Here is an 18,100-nt window from a genome sequence, read left to right on the forward strand (position 1 = left end):
ATTGTATCTATGGACTCTATTCATACTGCATTATAAGTAAAAGGGCCCCCTGCAATTGTTCAGTCACAACCTGCATGGCTGTATTTGGTGGCCTTGATCAGTAGCCTGCTGAATCCTGGCTCAGAACCAAAAAGCATATCCTTTTCAAGAGGCTGCAACAGATCTTCTGAACACACAAGGGCCTGTTGTCAGATATTCTACATGGATTCTTGTTTCCCAAACCTACGTTTATATTGTAAATGGTTTTAAAAGTTCAGACGTTTAACAAATAACCAGATCTTTACATGGTTCCAAAATGCCTAGTCTGACTTTGGTAAAATGTTTACTTAAGACCGTGATGTAATTGTTCGGTCTTTGTACCAGGCTTTCCCACATAAAAATAACTTTAAAGATTCCTTTTCAGATTTCGAATGTACTATGTCCTCTTGGAGGAAAACATCATGAACTCTTACAGGAAAAGAAAAAAGAGGAAAACACAAGCCATTCATGACCTGTATTTCAGAGATAATTCCTTTTTAATGTCTTATTGTTTCCTCCCATTCTTGGCTTCATCCGTTGTTTTTGGTCATAAAAGAATATGTCGGACACGTTTTATTAAGACACAACACACCTCATCTCTCAAAGGAAAATTATATGCTTATTTTTCTGTGAGCTCCTATTACTGGGGGAATATAGAATAATGCAGGATTCTGAGTGACCAACCACTTTCTTAAGAGAAGAGGCAGGAGCCTGGGTGGCTCAGTCAGTTAAGCAAGCGTCCGACTCTTGATTTCGGCTCAGATCGTGATCTCACGGTTGTCGGATGGAGTCCCGTACCGGGCTCTGTGCTGAGCATAGAGCCTGCTTGGGACTCTCTCTCTCCCTCTCTGCCCCTCCCCCACCTGTGCTTGCTTGCTCTCTCTCTCTCAAAATAAATAAATCAATAAAGATTAAAAAAAGAGAGAAGCAGAGAGTGGTGGGTTAGAGGGCAAAGAACCCTGAGCCTCAATGGGTTTGAACTTCCTCTGAGTTCAAGGCACGGCCATTGTGCCCCAGGTGCCCTAAGTGGAGACTGGAGGCATAGCTTCCGGGCCTTTTAGATTTCCAGATACCGACTCTCCTCCGGGCACATCTCGGTGTCCCTTTCTAGGCTCCCTTCACAGGATCTCTGTAACTGCTGCTATGTCTTAGGGCTCTAAGACCTGAATATTTGTATCCCTCCAAAATTTCTATAAACCCTAATCCCCAATAGAATGGTATTAAGAAGTAGGACCTCTGGAAAGAAAAAAAGAATGAGGTCATGAGAATGCAGCCCCAAGATGAGATCGGTGTTCTTATCAAAAGAGGAAGAGAGAGGGGTTATGTTATGTGAAGACATAACAAGATGGCTGGCTGTGTGCAAGCCAGCAATGGGGCTCTCACCAGACACTGGATCTGCCAGTGCCTTGATCTTGGACATCCAGCCTCCAGAACAGTGAACAATAAACGTCTATTATTTCAGCCACCCAGTCTATGGTATTTCGTTACAGCAGGTTGGTCTATGACAGGCTCCTTCCTCGTTTCTAACACCTTTTAACGTTATCTACACACATGGATTCAACTACCACTTACAATTGCTGAGTTCTCCCAAACGTTCTCTCCTGGGACATCTTCCTCCTGAGGCCCTACACCCACACTTCCAATGGCCCAGTGGACATTTCTACCTTGACAACTCAAAGACACCTCGGGTTCCATGTTGCCAAACCCAGTGCGCTGTATTCTTCCTCAAGGTTGTCCTTCTGGCAACATTTCCTCTCAGGGGGAATGGGGCCATCATCTACTCTGTCACCCAAGTCAAAAGTATAGGCTCCTCCCATATATATTCCCCCTTCTTAGCAATCATGTCGACACATCAGTCATTCCTTCATTCAGAACACGTACTGAGCACCTGCTACAAGGCAGACACTGCGCTAGAGGCTGATGATATGATGACATATACATTGCTTGCTACCTTCACGAGCCCGCAGCAATCAATAAGTCTCGGTGAATCTATCGGTTGCTTTTCCTACTGACCTCCTCTGTGTAGTATATAAGGCTGTTGTGAGCTGATCTCTGCTACCTGCCCAGCCTTACTCGGTACACAGGAAGGAACAGGAGTCTTGAAACACGGAATGTGTCCCGCCTGACACCTGGTGAGTACAGATTCATGAAAATGGACCAAGAGGAATGGTTTGGAGGCGGGACCTACAGGGACTTACAGCAACAGAAATCTATTGGGTAAGAGCAAAACAGGCACTGGTCAGCAAAGGACCTCTGAAACCCTACTGGTTCTTTATTACCGGGGGTTCAGTACACATGTCCGTCTGTCTCTCATGCCCAGACGGACGGCTGCCAAGGCAGGCACAGAGTAGAAGGGGCTGTCCTAGGAAGCCGGTTCCAGGAAAAATCAAGAACTCTCTAAACTTTAAGACAAGGACACCCTAGAGCTTCAAGTGTGGATATTTTTATTTAGCCTTTAGGAGATCTCAGGTCATAGGAAAAAGGAAAAGATCTCATAATGTCATAAGCCTGAGTGAACAGACAAGTTTAATCTCAAATGCCGGCTCGAGTAAATGGCAGCGAGTGTGAGGGCACTACTTGGAGAAAGACTCTCAGGTTGATTATATGTATCTGCCATGGCCACGGAGAGGGGTGTATCTACATCTCTCGGGCCATGAATTGCCACACCTGCTCTCAGTTATGCCACTCAAACGCACTTGTGGCTTGGAACCACAACTGTGTACTGTAAATACATTTCTGTGCTTTTTTTTTTTTTTGCAATTCAAAAAATTTCCCTTTAATTTTTTTTCCTTTTATAAAACGAACCCAATCAGTGTCTCCAAAACAGGGAAGTGATGGGATTTTTTTTTTTTTTTTTTTTTTTTTTGCCTCTGTGGTAGTTTGGAGGTTTGGTGCGCCCTCTAGAGGCCAGATACAGTGGCAGCCCAGACTGAACAGAGAGCCCAGGGCTTTGCGGGTGAAGGTCCGTAGACAGAACCCAAAAACCCAGCCAGGGATCCTGATCCTCCGGTGCTTAGTGATTTCCTATCAGGTATATAATGACAACAGAGACTTGAGAAATTAATAGGAAGTAATGAAAACCTGGAAGACCCTGGAAAATTCTGTCTCTGAATATGCCACTTACTGATCCTGAAATTGTAAGTGTTCACATAGAGACTATCCGCTTTCCTTTATATCTAAGAAACGCAAGACAGTAAAGTTAACCTACACAGCAACCATAAATATAAAGCGCTTTGTGAGTTACTGCAGTTCATGTGGAGTCAATAAGCCGGTCCAGTCAGAAAACCAAACAAACTGAACCCCTCAAATTACAGTGAGAGCTGTAAACACAAGCTTAGCCTCTGTGCACATTAATATAGTGTCTCCAGCATTCCAGTTAAATTTTATTCTTGGAGTTGGTAGAATTATGGTTTCATTAACCAAAGAGTTTTCCAGTAGTTCAGAGTAGCAGAGTAGAATGAACTCATTTCTGAGCCAAATGATATTTAATCCGGGAAGAAAAAGGCAGATTAAGTATGCTTAGTTTACATACCGCCATTGCTTCAAGACAGATTGGAGCACATTTTCCATCTCTAATGTTTATAAAAACATGCAAAGTGCCTCTCCAAAGGCACTGTCTATCACTTGTTTGACCCGAGATTCTTTCTTCCACATCTCAATACACCAAATGCACTCATCGATTTATTCATTGAATTAACATCTATTGAACTTTCCTATATCCCAGGCACAAGGCTAGACACTAGGTGTGTTAAAAAAGACACAGTCTGTGTCTTCCTGGGACTTTCAGTCCAGTGGCAGAGGCAAGAATCATCCAAGCAGCATGTGAAGTGTCAGAAAGGGAAAAAAGCGAAGGGTTTTACTACAAAACTGTAAACCTGTGTTTGGGAGGGAACATTCTGTGTGGTCCTGCCTCCCTAGAACATGGTAGAAATAGTGATCTGCCTTCACTTACCACTACTCATCAGATATTCTCGAAAGAGAGGACACCGGAACCAAAATGGGAGCACGTGGAGATACGCAGTGAATCCAGGAAACAGCTGTTCGAAGTCCGAATAATTCGTACAAAAATTTCCAAAGGCTCCAGCAACGAGCACTCCATGGGGATGAAACCCAAATATGTAGTTGTGACTTGGATCCAAATCCCAAGTTTTGATGAGCTACAGTATGTATTGAGGTTAAAAAAAAAAAAAAAAAAAAGTTCCCTGATCAGTTTCCAATAAGAAACAAAGAAACCCCCTCATGATTAGTTCCTCTGTCAAAAGGAAATAGAGAACATGACTCATGTAGTTCTCTGGGTTAGTGATGTTTCCCAATTTTTAAACTATTTCCTAAGCCCAGGGCCCCTCACACACAGCCTTCTAGATCCCGTTTAGTCTGGGCTGATCTGCTGGCTTTCTCCCTCTGAAAAGGGAAAAGCTTAAACTGTGTGTGATAAAAACAAATTTCCATTCTTCTCCCAACTCAAAATAGTACTACACAAAACAATTCTACTCACATGAATTGGAAAATAGTCCTTAAAATACCTCCACACGGTCCAGCTTCTGACCCAGTTGGATCTCCTGCCCCCCTGCTCTGGGGTACGCCAGTCAAAGTAAAGCCATGTCATATAAGGGACATAGAGGAACCAATAGTTGTGTATGATCAGTATCACAATGATCCCAATGCACACCTGTGCTGTAAGAAAGGGAAAGACCTCAGGAGTCAGGGTCAGTTAGCATCTGCTCACTGTACTATATCACCATCGGCCCATGGCAGGGGAATTGAATACACACAAAGTGTGTTAAACTGAGCCTCATTTCGGGGCGCCTACATGGCTCAGTCAGTTGAGCATCCAACCCTTGATTTCGGCTCAGGTCATGATCCCAGAATCATGGGATCGAGCCCTACGTCGGGCTCTGCCCCTTTCCCCTGCTCACGCGCACTCTCTCTCTAAAAAGACAAAAACAAAAAACAAAACCTGAGCCTCAGTTCAAGTGAGGTAATATAACAAGACAGCAGATGAGGTTAAATGAATTGCCCAAGTCCCACAGAATGGAGGCGGTTGATCTAAGTTCATAGCCCACTCTCGGGGCACCTGAGTGGCTCAGTGGATTGCGCACCTGGATTCAGCTCTGGTCATGATCTCATGGTCCGTGAGTTCAAGCCCCACATCGGGCTCTGTGCTGACCGCTCAGAGCCTGGAGCCTGCTTCGGATTCTGTGTCTCCCTCTCTCTCTGCCCCTTCCCCACTCGCAGTCTCTCTCTCGCTCCAAAAATACACATTAAATTAATTAATTAATTAATTCACAGTCCACTCTCAAAGTCCATGGTCTACACCACCTCCCTGGCACGATATACGGAGGAATCAGGGCTGAAAGGATGCAGAAGAGTTCCCTACTACAGATGTCTACCTTGCTTAAGCAGCCATTATTTATGTGCCCACAAAGAGAGAACATTCCAGCGACAAACTCTGTTTTCAGGAACTCTGTTGCGAGAGTCAGAGGTAGTATAGGAGGAACTCCTGACATCTTCCTTTACCTATCACTACTTGCGACATTTCACAACGACAAAGCAAAACCCAAATGGTTTACACACCTCATGACACAGCTTCAAAGTATGTGAAGCAAGGACAGACAAAACTCGACCTAAGTAGTAGTGACAAGACCGTTTGCCTTAAAGTAATACATTAAGCTAAGACAGACATTTTATGTGCGTGCTATCATGCTAAAAAAATATTTATAGAGAGAGAAATACATAGAAATAGAAAGAGAGGAGCATAAAGTCATAAAGCTCGACACAATAAATGCCAGCAACTACCACTACTTTAGGAAGTGTCCTTGCCTCTTGATTTCTGTTATGTGCTATACTCTCTGTTCTAGAGCCGGCTTCAGTCCCCCAAACTCCTGTCTACTCTCTATCAGCTTTGCTACAGTTTTGTTCCCAAACGATCATGATCGGATTAACAGCACCTTGAACTATGACAGTTGGCTAGATACAATTTGTCTTGTTTGTTTGTCTGTTTTGGCTAAAAACAGAACAAGTATTTATATTTCTGGAGATATATAAATCCATACATATCCCAGCATAGATTTACGCTAAATGGACCCCAGTAAGAGAACTGACCTGCTTTCTCCAGGGTAAGGTTTATTTACGAAAAGGTGCATGAAGAGTTAAGGAAGGATGTGCCCTCTAACCCTCCGTGGGGTGTTTTGTCGCATTTTGGAACAGCCAGCGAAGTTTCCATGACTCCGGGGGCACAGCCAAAAGGGTGTCCTTTGCTCTCACTCCTACCAGGATCATTTCATCTTGCTTCACCTGCTTGCCTCTACCCAGGTCTGAGTGCTGACAATTTACCACTGTTGGTTAATCTTCTCTTTATTTTACTAAAATGTGTAAAAAAAAAAAAAAAAAGTGTACAAGAAAACTTAGGTAGATCTCATTACTCTGTACTCTATGGGAGATCAGGTGAGCTAAGACAGACAGGGGAGAGAACAGTTCATGAGGGGTGACCATCTCCCACAGGCAGTGTCATTTTCTCCTCCTCACGACCCTCCAGGTACACATTACTGTACCCAGTTTGCAGTTGTGGAAACTGAGGCTCAGGGATTTTGAGGGTCCAAAGGATTTGAACCTGGATCTGCCTAAATTTTTAAACCCACCCACTTTTTTCTTTTTTAACAAAACCAAACTATTCTTAGCTTATGGCAATGGCACCATAAACTTACAAGGACTTATTACAAGCGGATAAGCAGGCTCATAGGCATAAAAAATCAGGTAAATGGGAGGTTCTGTTTTCCTTACTATAATGATGGAGAGACTGAGACCAAAAGCATACTGACTCAATTTGAACCACAGAGGGAGTCAAGAGCAGGTCCAGAAATAAAATCCCCCGGCCATCAATTCAGTGTTTCACTAACCCAACCACATACGCACTAATTGAATACATATTGCATATGTCTTTAACAGCCACTAGATGTTCTGCACGTACGATGGTTAAGACACAGATCTGGAATCTGACTGCTTATGTTGGAATCTGCCACCGACTAGCTGCCGAACAGGGGGCAAAGTTCTTTAGCTCCTTGAGCCTCAATTCCTTTACCTGTGAGATGGGCTGATACCAGCACCTGCCTCCACGGACCGTGGGGAAGGAGATGCAGAGAGGCCACCGTGCCTGGCACCAAGCAAGCACTTGACAATGGGAGCCATTGTTAGGGTAACTGTGTTCACTATTACACGCTTGGAGAACACAAAAAATAAAAGCAGATAAAATATTGCTCATGTTCCTGTCACTCCACAACAAGTACTGTTCAAATTTTTCCTTGTGGCCTTTTCTGTTCCTATGAACAGGTTATGTTTCCTAAACATGGCTGATCACATTTTTTTTTTATTTTTGTATTTTATCGCTTATGATTATCTCACATTAGCTGTTTTATAACACCGATGTGGCCTTAAAACCTTCATAAATGGTATTTTTGAGAACTGATGAACATTCCATTGAATGTCAATACTACGTCAATCATTCTTCTCATTTTGAAAATGTGGGCTTCTAACAAATTTTCTCTATACACATAATCCGGCATCACATTTCCCCACATTTTAATTTACTTCCATAGGACAATTAGTAAAACACTACACCACTGAGCAGAAACGCCTTTGTCACTTGATATACTTTGAGAGCTTACGATCCAAAGGAGCTGTCCTAATTTAACACCCCCCCCCCCACTCCACACATGGCACACATTCTTTAATATTTCGTATCACAAATATAGCACCAAAATAGCTTTTTAAATCCCGTGATCCTAAATTGGACTGAAAGAAGAAAACACTAAGAAAACTAGGTGACTGGATCACCTCTATTTTCTATTTTTATCTCATTAAGCGATCCAACGTAACATGACTCTTCCGAATTGGAGGTCAAAGAGAAAAGATACAAAAGTCTACTCCAACCCATGGTGCAGTTCTCAAAACTGAGGTTGACATCTCTTAAAACTGCCTTGATCCACATTCCAAGTTGCACGGAGGCCTGAACTTCAGTTGCTTTGACTGGGGGGTGCAGGCTGTACAAGCCAGCCTCTGTCGTTCGTACTCTCTTATGATTTCATTCCCATAGATTCTACTTCCTCTACATCATTAGGAAGCTTCCCCCCCTTCACTTTTTTTCCCAAGGTGAAATTCACATTAATATAAATCAACCACTTTAAGGAAATTAATCCAGGGACACTCAGCACATTCACGATGTTGCGCAACTACCAATTCCACTGAGTTGCAAAATACTTAGATCACCCGAAAATAAAACCCTGAACCCATTAGGCAGTTATTCCCCATTTCCTTCTCCTCTGCCCCTGGCAACCACCAATGTACATTCTATTTCTGTGGATTTACCTACTCAGGATATTTCATAAAAATGGAATGATCCAATATGTAACCTTCTGTAGACTTTCACTTAACATCAAGTTTTCGAGGCTCGTCCATCCTGAAACATGTATCAGGACTTCATTCCTTTTTAGGACTGAATAATATTCCCATATATAGGGATATATCATAATTCGTTTATCCATTCATCTGTTCAACATTCATCATTCAAGGGCTAAAATTAACAACTCAGACAACAGATGTTGGCGAGGATGCAGAGAAAGAGGATCACTTTTGCGTTGTTGGTGGGAATGCAAACTGGTACAGCCACTATGGAAAACAGGATGGAGGTTCCTCAAAAAGTTAAAAATAGAACTACCCTACGACCCAGCAATTGTACTACTAGGCATTTATCCAAGGAATACAGGTGTGCTGTTTCAAAGGAGCACATGCAGTCCAACGTTTATTATAGCAGCACTATCGACAATAACCAAAGTATGGAAAGAGCCCAATGGCCATCAATGGATGAATGGATAAAGAACATGTGATATATATATATATATACACAATGGAGTATTACTCTGCAATCAAAAAGAATGAAATCTTGCCATGTGCAAGTACATGAATGGAACTGGAGGGTACTATGCTAAGCGAAATTAGTCAGAGAAAGACAAGTATCATATGGCTTCGCTCGTATGAGGACTTTAAGAGACAAAACAGATGAACATAAGGGAAGGGAAGCAAAAATAATATAAAAACAGGGAGGGGGACAAAACATAAGAGACTCTTAAGAGAACAAACTAAGGGTTGCTGAAGGGGCTGTGGGTCGGGGGGTGGGCTAAATGGGCAAGGAGCATTAAGGAAGACACTTGTTGGGATGAGCACTGGGTGTTATATGTAGGGGCTACATCACTGGATTCTACTCCTGAAATCATTACTGCACGGTACACTAACTAACTTGGATATAAATTTTTAAAAAATAAATAAATAAATTTTTTCACTTCCTAAAAAAAAGGAAAGAAAAGAAACGAAATCAAGATAGATATATCGGATACAATGGTACATTGCAGTCTAAATGAAAACAAAATCTCATTTGTAGTAAATGTAAAAGAAAAAGGAAAAGAAAACATTCATCATTCAACATCTGGGTTGTTTCCACCTTTTGGCTCCCGTGAAGAGGGCTGCAATGTCCTACCCGCTTCAAGAGGGCTAAACATCAGAAACAAATAAGACTCAGTCAAAATGTGTAGCGTGGTCATTAAATTCAGCATCACCGATAAAGGGACAAAATGACATGATGCCTCTTGATGGGATCTGATGGGAAATACACCCCATCACCTTTGCCGACTTTTTGCCAAAAATGCTGAACCTGACTCCAATCGTAAGAACATAATTAGGCAATTCCAGACTTTGGGACATTCTAGAAGATAATTACCGAGGGCTGTTTAGAAAATATCAATGTTACAAAAGGCTGCCTTCTCTGCAGCATTTAGCAATGATCTTCCTCTGCCATCCCTGCCCCCCCCCCCCATTTCTGACTCCAGTGGGCTCACCTGTGCCTCCATCAGTGAAATGGTGCTGAACAAGGGCACTGTACAATGTCTCATCCAGGGCCAATGCTCCAACAGTGGTAGCCGAATTTGATAAATCAGTGAATCCTAAAAACGTGCTTTGTCTATAGGCACTTCTTCAAAGACCTGACGTACATAACTTCCTTTACATTCTAGGTTTAACTTTATCAGTTTTTCAACATTTAAGAAAGTAATATTTGTAACATGGAAAAATAACTGGTTAATGAAACATACAGATACCACGAAAAGCGTAAAGAATAGTGATGGTGTATAGGAAACACTCAACAAATGCTATCAGCCACCACTGACCGCTTGGGACCTTCGGAAACACCAATGTCACAGGGCTCAATCCAAAATGCTAGTTGATTTGTTCTCCAGCGCATATATTACTTCAGTAAAAATAAATCTAAAAAAGGTAAACAGCAAGAGAAAATATGCCAAAATGTTAACAGAGAATCTCAAACAGGCTCCATGCTCGGCACGGAGCCCGACACGGGACTCGATCCCACAACCCTGGGATCATGACCTGAGCTGAAATCAAGAGTCGGACCCTCAACCAACTGAGCCACCCAGGCGCCCCAAAAGATTATTTTTTTTTTTTTAATTTTTTTTTTCAACGTTTTTTATTTATTTTTGGGACAGAGAGAGACAGAGCATGAACGGGGGAGGGGCAGAGAGAGCGGGAGACACAGAATCAGAAATAGCCTCCAGGCTCTGAGCCATCAGCCCAGAGCCCGACGCGGGGCTCGAACTCACGGACTGCGAGATCGTGACCTGGCTGAAGTCGGACGCTTAACCGACTGCGCCACCCAGGCGCCCCAGTTTTTTTTAAAAAAAAGAAATATAGGGGCGCCTGGGTGGCTCAGTCGGTTGAGCATCCGACTTCAGCTCAGGTCACGATCTCGCGGTCCGTGAGTTCGAGCCCCACGTCGGGCTCTGTGCTGACGGCTCAGAGCCTGGGGCCTGCTTCAGATTCTGTGTCCCGCCCTCTCTCTCCGCCCCACCCCTGCTTGTGCTCTGTCTCTTTCAAAAATGAATAAACATTAAAAAAAGTTAAAAGAAAAAAAAAGAAATAAAACGGCTCCACTAGAAAGAAAAGAAAAAAAAAACTACACAAAACTGAAGAACAAATCTACTTAAGTAACAATAGTCTCATCGTGAACATGATTCTATTAAATTTCCATGAGCAAACAGCATCAGAAAAATATTACAAAAACTATTGAGGTTGGTTTACTTGGGTTTTAATAGTGACCAGTATTAAGAAATAATTGAAAATATTTAATTTGTATATGTAGCCTTCCTATTTGTATCCAAGAAGTTTTCATTTTTCCCCTATGGAAATTGTTTCCATACTTATTTTAACCATGTAACAGAGGATGGGGAACGAAAATGGAATTCAGAGTCCAGCGGGCACATTCTTTTCTTTTCCTGTTCCCGAGGCATTGTATTTCAAAACACAATCAGAGTCATCTGTTGATTATAAGAATGGAAGCATAACATTCTTCTGATTTTTAAAATTCCTATTTTAAGAGCACTTACCCCCCAGAGTTTCTTAGGGTGATACTAAAAGACAAATCTCAGACCCCTCTGCAGAATTTTGCAGCTCAGTATTCCTCGAATGTGGGTCCGCTCCCCAATGCTTTTAAAAAGTTTTATGGAGAGGAAACTGCATTTTTCTTATTTAAAAGCAAATTCAGGGGCGCCTGGGTGGCTCAGTCGGTTAAGCGGCCGACTTTGGCTCAGGTCACAATCTCGCAGTCCGTGAGTTCAAGCCCCGCATTGGGCCCCGTGCTGACAGCTCGGAGCCTGGAACCTGCTTCGGATTCTGTGTCTCCCTCTCTCTCTGCCCCTCCCCAGCTCACACTCTGTTTCTGCCTCTCAAAACTGAATAAACGTTAAAAAAAATTTCTAAGTAAATTCATTCATTATTGGACCTACTTCTTCATTTAATAAAGGCAAATAAATTACAAGGATCCAGGTACAATTAGTCCCATGTTCTTAATATTTCTGAAATGTTTACAAGCTAAAGGACAAAATAAACAGAACTACTTTGCATAGCCACAAACTGAAAACTGTAAGAAAAGAGAGGCATAACTAAATACAACATGTGGGTTCCTTTGCTATAAAGGACATTTGTGGGGCAGCTACTGGAAGGTGAATAGCGTCTATGTATGGATTAGATCATTGAACTGCATCACTGTTAATTCTTCTCATTTGGATAATTGTACTGCGGTTATGTAAGAGAATGTCTTTGGTTTTAGAAAATGTACACTAAAGGACTCAAGGATAAAGAGAAAGCATATCTGTAGCTTACCCTTAAATAGTTAAAAAAAATAATAACTGTGTCTGTGTATGTGTGTGTGTGTGTGTGTGTGTGTGTGTGTGTGTGTGTGTGTGTGTGTGTGTAGAAAGAGAGATAGGGACAGAGAAAGAAAAAAACATGGTAAAATGTTACATTGGGGAATGGGATAAAGGAATATTGGAATTTTTATAACTTTCTAGAATTTTTATTTTCTAGAATTATTATTTCTGGAATTACCTCAAAATACAAAGTTTTAAAAAGTGAATGGCCCTTCCTGAGACCTACAGAATCAAAGTCTCTGAGTAATCTGCATTTTAACAAAAATGCCCAAGGGAATCTTAAATATGCTCTAAAGTTTAGGGGCACCTGGGTGGCTCAGTTGGTTGAGTGTCTGACTCTTGATTTCTGCTCAGGTCAGGATCTTGCAGTTTATGGGATTAAGCCCCACGTCAGGCTTCATGCTGACAGCAAGGAGCCTGCTTGGAATTCCCTCTCTCTCTCTCTGTCCCTCTTCCGCTCATGCTCTCTCTCTCTCTCTCTCTCTCTCTCTCTCTTCCTCTCAAAATAAATAAATATTCAAAAAATACGGTCTAAAGTTTAAAAACTTCTGATATAAATAATATCACACAGTGGAGGACTCAATACTTTTGAGATATCAATTCTCTCCAAATTAACCTATAGACTAATCTCAATCAAAAATCAATCCCAATGAAAATCGCAGAAGGTGTGTGTGTGTGTGTGTGTGTGTGTGTGTGTGTGTGTGTGTGTGGAAACTGACAAGCTGATTCTCAGGTGCATATGGAAACACAAAGAATCTATGATAATCAAAACAACTCTTTCAAAAAAGGACCAAGGTTTCAGGGCTAACGAGATCAGACTCCACAAAGTATTATAAAGCCACAGTAATCACAACAGCATTGTACTGGCATGAAGATAGACAAATGAGGGGAGCCTGGGTGGCTCAGTCAGTTAAGTGTCCGACTTCGGCTCAGGTCATGATCTCACAGTTCATGAGTTCAAGCCCCACATCAGGTTTCTCTCTGCTGTTGTCATGGAGCCCACTTCAGATCCGCTGTCCCCCTCGGTCCCTCCTCTGCCCCTCCTCTGCTCACTCTCTCCCTCTCTCTCTCAAAATAAATAAGTAAACTTTAAAAATTAAAAAAAGAAGAAGGAAATACTGCCATTGTGATGGACCTTGAGGGTATTATGCTATGTGGACTAAGTGACAGAAAGATCAATACTATATGACCTCACTTGTGTGTGTATCTTAAAAAGAAAACAAACCAAAAGCACCTAATTCATAGGTACAGAGAACAGATTGGCGGTTGCCAGAGGCAGGGGGGTGGAGGGGTGGGCAAAATGAACAAAGGGGGTCAAAAGATACAAACTTCCAGTTAGAAGATAAATAAATCCGGGGGATGTAATGCACAGCCTGGTGACTAGAATCAACAATATTGTATTGTATTTGAAAGCTGCTAAGAGGGTAAGTCTTAAAGGTTCTCATCACAAGGAAAATTATTTGTAACTATGGGTGGTGACAGATGTTAACTAAACTTATTACGGTAATCATTTTGCAATGTATACATGCATCAAATCATTATGTCATACACCAAAACCTAATACAATGTTGTAAGATTGGATGACAGGTGTTTAACATTTATCTCAAGGAAAAGATGTTTGATTTCATGATTTCATATTTCAAGGGCTAATAGCTTAAACTCATTTCCTGGAAAGAAAAATGCCTTCCAAGACTTTGATTTAGAGAGCTGAAGATATACCTAATAAAAACCCTCTTGTTGGGGTGCCTGGGTGATTCAGTCGATTAAGCATCCATCTTCGGCTCAGGTCATGATCTGGTCCATAGGTTCAAGCCCCGCGTCGGGCTTTGTGCTAACAGCTCAGAGCCTGGAGTCTGCTTCAGATTCTGTGTCTCCCTCTCTCTCTGTTCCTCCCCCACTCACGCTCTGTCTCTGTCTCTCAAAACTAAATAAAACGTTAAAAAAAAAAAAACTCTCGCCAACACTGAAAGTACCTACAACATCAACTCCTTACTTCAAAATTGACAATTAAATGGAAGGAAATAAGTAAGCTCTTACCCTACCTTTTCCAGTAAGAATTGAATTGTAGGGTAGTCAAACAGCCCTAGCTGATGGGGTGAAATTATTCGTTGCATGAATTCTAGCTATGATGAATAAATGACAGAATAAAAACACCGCCATTTTGCAGTCCCCCATAGAACAGTTCATTCAAGCGAGCATCATTAATGGAGACTTATGTCACTAGGTGGCATGGCAATGATCAACAGAGAACTTTCATTTGCACATGTCAATGACCGGTCAGCCCTCAGATGACTTCCTATTTGGACCCACTGACCACTCTTAGACACAACTAATGGGACAACTAGACATTCTGTGCATCCTGACGGAATGTGAAGCACAGAGCAGTACCTGGGAAGAGGCCTTGACACAAAGGTTTCATCTACATCTAATCAAGCTTTAGCTCTAACTCTCACTGTCGAAGAAATATAGGAGACTGAGGAACAAGTTACCACCACAAAAAAGCAGTCAGGGCTACATCTTGCAGGACAGATAACCTGGTTTCCTTAGTGCTTCACGACAAGAAAACAAATAGGGAACACTGTTCTAAATTAAACGACATGTAAAAACCAAATGCAGGAGCATCTGGGTGGCTCAGCCAGTTAAGCGTTCAACTTCGGCTCAGGTCACGGTCTTGCAGTTCGTGGGTTCAGGCCCCGCATCAGGCTCTGTGCTGACAGATCGGAGCCTGGAGCCCTCTTTGCGGTCTGTGTCTCCCTCTGTCTGACCCTCCCCTACTCACACTCTCTCTCTCTCTCAAAAATAAATAAACATTAAAGAAAAAAAAATAAAAAAACAAAAAGCAAAACCAAATGCAATACAAAGGTCTTGTTGAGAACCTTGTTCAGATATATCACCAAAGTGTATTTTTGACACAGTTCAGAAAATATGAACTTAGTTTAAATGATTTTAAGCAGGATTGCCTGGGTGACTCAGTCGGTTAAGCATCTCTCAGTTTCGCCTCAAGTCACGATCTCACGGTTCATGAGTTCAAGCCCCTCATCGGGCTCTGCACTGGCAGTGTGGAGCCTGCTCAGGGTTCTCTCTCTCTCCCTCTCTCTCTGCCCCTCCCCTACTCATCCTGTTTCTGTCTCTCTCAAAATAAATAAATAAACTGAAAAAATTTTTAAATGATTTTAAACAATTATTATGCCACGTATGTACTCTGATTATGTAAAAAAGATACTTAATTCTATATCTCCGTACTAAAATATTTAGGATTAAAATGTAACAACGTGCTTTGTCTTAAAACGTTTTTGCAAAACAATTGACGAAACGAATACAGCAAATTGTCAAAATAATCATAAATCCAGGTAATGGGTAAATGAGAGTTCACACACTTCTATTTTTTGTATGTTTGAAATTTTTCCAAATAAAATTATCAAAATACATAACACAGAAGTCAAATGCGCGCAATGACTTTTTATGGTCTGTCTATGCAGACATTTAAATGGTCTGCAAGTCAGTCCAGTCCGACTCAGATTAGGAATCATTGGTCATGCCTAAGTCACTAGTCCACGCACATTTAACACCTGTGGCTCCGCCCGCTATGTGGAGCCATGTGACCTTGAGCAACTTCACCTCTGAGCTCCTTCCTCTGTAAGATGAGTGCAGGGGTAGCTCCTACCTCGCAGGGCTGCTGTGAGGGTGACATGGGTTAATACAACTAGCGACCCATGGGGCGGATAGCTTCCCTTCTGGGTGACAGAGTGAGACAGTCATTCAACAAGTATTTGTTTCATGCCTTCCGTGGGCTCAGCACGTGCTGAGTGCTCCCGCACTGAGCCGGTGGACAAGGATGACAATGCGGACCTTTCTCGAGTAACCGCAGACATACACAGACACGAGCAATGACAAACACGAGAAAAGGACAACGGGCTACCAGAGAGGAGCTGACTGACCAGCAGGGAAGATCGTCTCCAAGTTCAAGCCATACATGTGGGCAGCAGAGTGGTTAAGGCAGGGACTCTGGGTAGAACACTTAGGTTTCCATCCAGCTCCTCCACCTCCCACTGTGCGTGACCTTGAACAATTTACTTCACCTCTTCGTTTCCTCATCTGTCCAACGAGGGCAGAAATGAACAGTCCTTTACCTCACAGGGTCGTGGTGAAGGCCGAACGGTTAATAGTGTAGGGTGCTTAGAACGGGATCTGGAACGTACTATGCCCTAATGTGTTTGTTGTTACCTCGATGGTTCAGCGCAAAATGGAGTATCATGCTACCACCCCTGTCTCCGTTTGGCCTGCGAGGACTTCATGAGCTAATGTTTTGAAGTTCCTTTTTCAGGAAACCCTAGCTGTACAGCAGAGTCACGTGGAGCATCTGTGTGCGTATATGCGCACACACGGTTACATATTTACAGAGACACACACATACTGCCGCGTGGGCTCCGTTCTGTAACAAATGAATTAAGACGTTCTGGGGATAGAGCCTGGGTGTCTGCGGTTTTTTTTTTTTTACAAGCTCTTCCAGTGTTTCTCGGGTGCAACCAGGGTCGAGAACCACTGAGCTAGGCATTCAAAACTGTGAAACCATTTCAAAAGTGTAGACGTCAACAGTGCAGTGGGCTTATTATTACTGATCGTACTGCGGCCTCAACGTACAGCCTGTCAGCTCCTTACAGCACACAAGTGACGTTAGCCTTCAGAAGAGCGCACGTTCTCCATAATTCCTCCCTCCTCTCATACCAGCCCCCATCTACTCCAATCGCTGGACAAACATCCAGGGGAGAAAAAGGGGCTCAGGTAAGCCACCCTGCTCTATCTAGCGACTGCCTCACGTGCCCTTTCCAGATGGGATCAACTTGGGAACCCACTAGAACCCCTTGGGTCGAGTTATTTACATACAAAAGCCACCCAACCCAACTCAACCCAGTCTATCTAGTAGAAAGGTGCCTTTCTGCACCCGGATGACCTTAAACACAGAAAAGTCAACAAGGCAGTTGGTCACGAGGGTGGGAAGAGGAAGGAATCAGGCTGTAAATAATCGGGCACTGGTTTTCCTTTTACGAATCGACAGTTCCAGAAAAGAGTTGAGCAACTTCTGAGGGGCTACAGTGCAATGTTCCATGGCTGGATTGGGTCCTGGTTATATTTGGGTATGTCCATTTGCCAAAATTCATCTGTATGCCTATCATCTTTGCCTTTTATGGTAGGTAAGCTACGCCTCAATCAAAAAGACAAAAAAAGCACAGGTTAAAACAGTTGGCAAATAGTCGTTCGTTCGCTACGAGGTTCACACGGGGAGAGAAACTAAAAAGGAGAGTCCCAAGTTAGCTCGAACTCCCTCCTTGACCTGTTTGCTCTGGCTCAGGCGGAAGAAGGGCTGCAATCTCAGCTCCGTCCTTGGCCAAGGACTGGCAGCGAGGGAGGAAACGGAGCCCCCCGCACTGCGGCGTCTGGCCTGGGTCTCGCGCGGCCGGGGGCGCGCGGGGTCCTTACCGAGCAGGAGGAAGGACAGGACCCACTGCAGCACCGCGGCCGTCTGCAGCCGCCGCGCCAGCGGGATGTTCAGCGGCGCAAACTCGACCTTCATGGTCCCGCGCGGGAGGGGACTGCGCCGACCGCGGGCGCTTCGAACCTGGTGGCTCCGCGGCGCGTGGGAGGAGCGTGCGGCCGGATCCGGGCCCCGCGCCGGACACCCCCGGGGGCGGAAAGAGGGGGACGGGCGGAGGCCGCGGAGCAGGCGTGGGCAGAACTTCGTCCGGGGGTGGGGCGCGAGGGCTGAGGCTGGGGGCTGCCAATCGCGCGCGCCCGGGCCCCAGTGCAGCTGGCGCGCCCGG

General features: G+C 43.5%; 1 protein-coding gene across 6 annotated transcripts in view; it reads right to left on the reverse strand.

The window, feature by feature from the left end:
- The window catches only part of MOGAT1 (monoacylglycerol O-acyltransferase 1), a 68,368-nt gene extending 50,476 nt beyond the window's left edge, over positions 1-17,892 (reverse strand). For 4 of the 6 annotated variants that reach the window (XR_007155252.1, XM_047873884.1, XM_047873882.1 and 1 more), the window contains exons 1-3: positions 17,760-17,892; positions 4,514-4,692; positions 3,971-4,175 (exon numbers count right to left, since the gene is read on the reverse strand). Coding sequence is in view for 5 of the 6 variants with exons in the window: in XM_047873884.1 (XP_047729840.1) it covers positions 3,971-4,175; positions 4,514-4,692; positions 17,760-17,853 (478 nt within the window). In the remaining variant the exon portion in view is untranslated. Of the gene's footprint in view, positions 1-3,970; positions 4,176-4,513; positions 4,693-6,120; positions 6,381-17,759 lie in introns of all 6 variants that reach the window. The other 2 variants (XM_047873886.1, XM_047873885.1) reach the window with 2 other exon arrangements.
- Positions 17,893-18,100: the final 208 nt, after the last annotated feature.

This window comes from Prionailurus viverrinus, chromosome C1 (assembly GCF_022837055.1).
Source record: "Prionailurus viverrinus isolate Anna chromosome C1, UM_Priviv_1.0, whole genome shotgun sequence".
NCBI classification, from domain to species: domain Eukaryota; kingdom Metazoa; phylum Chordata; class Mammalia; order Carnivora; family Felidae; genus Prionailurus; species Prionailurus viverrinus.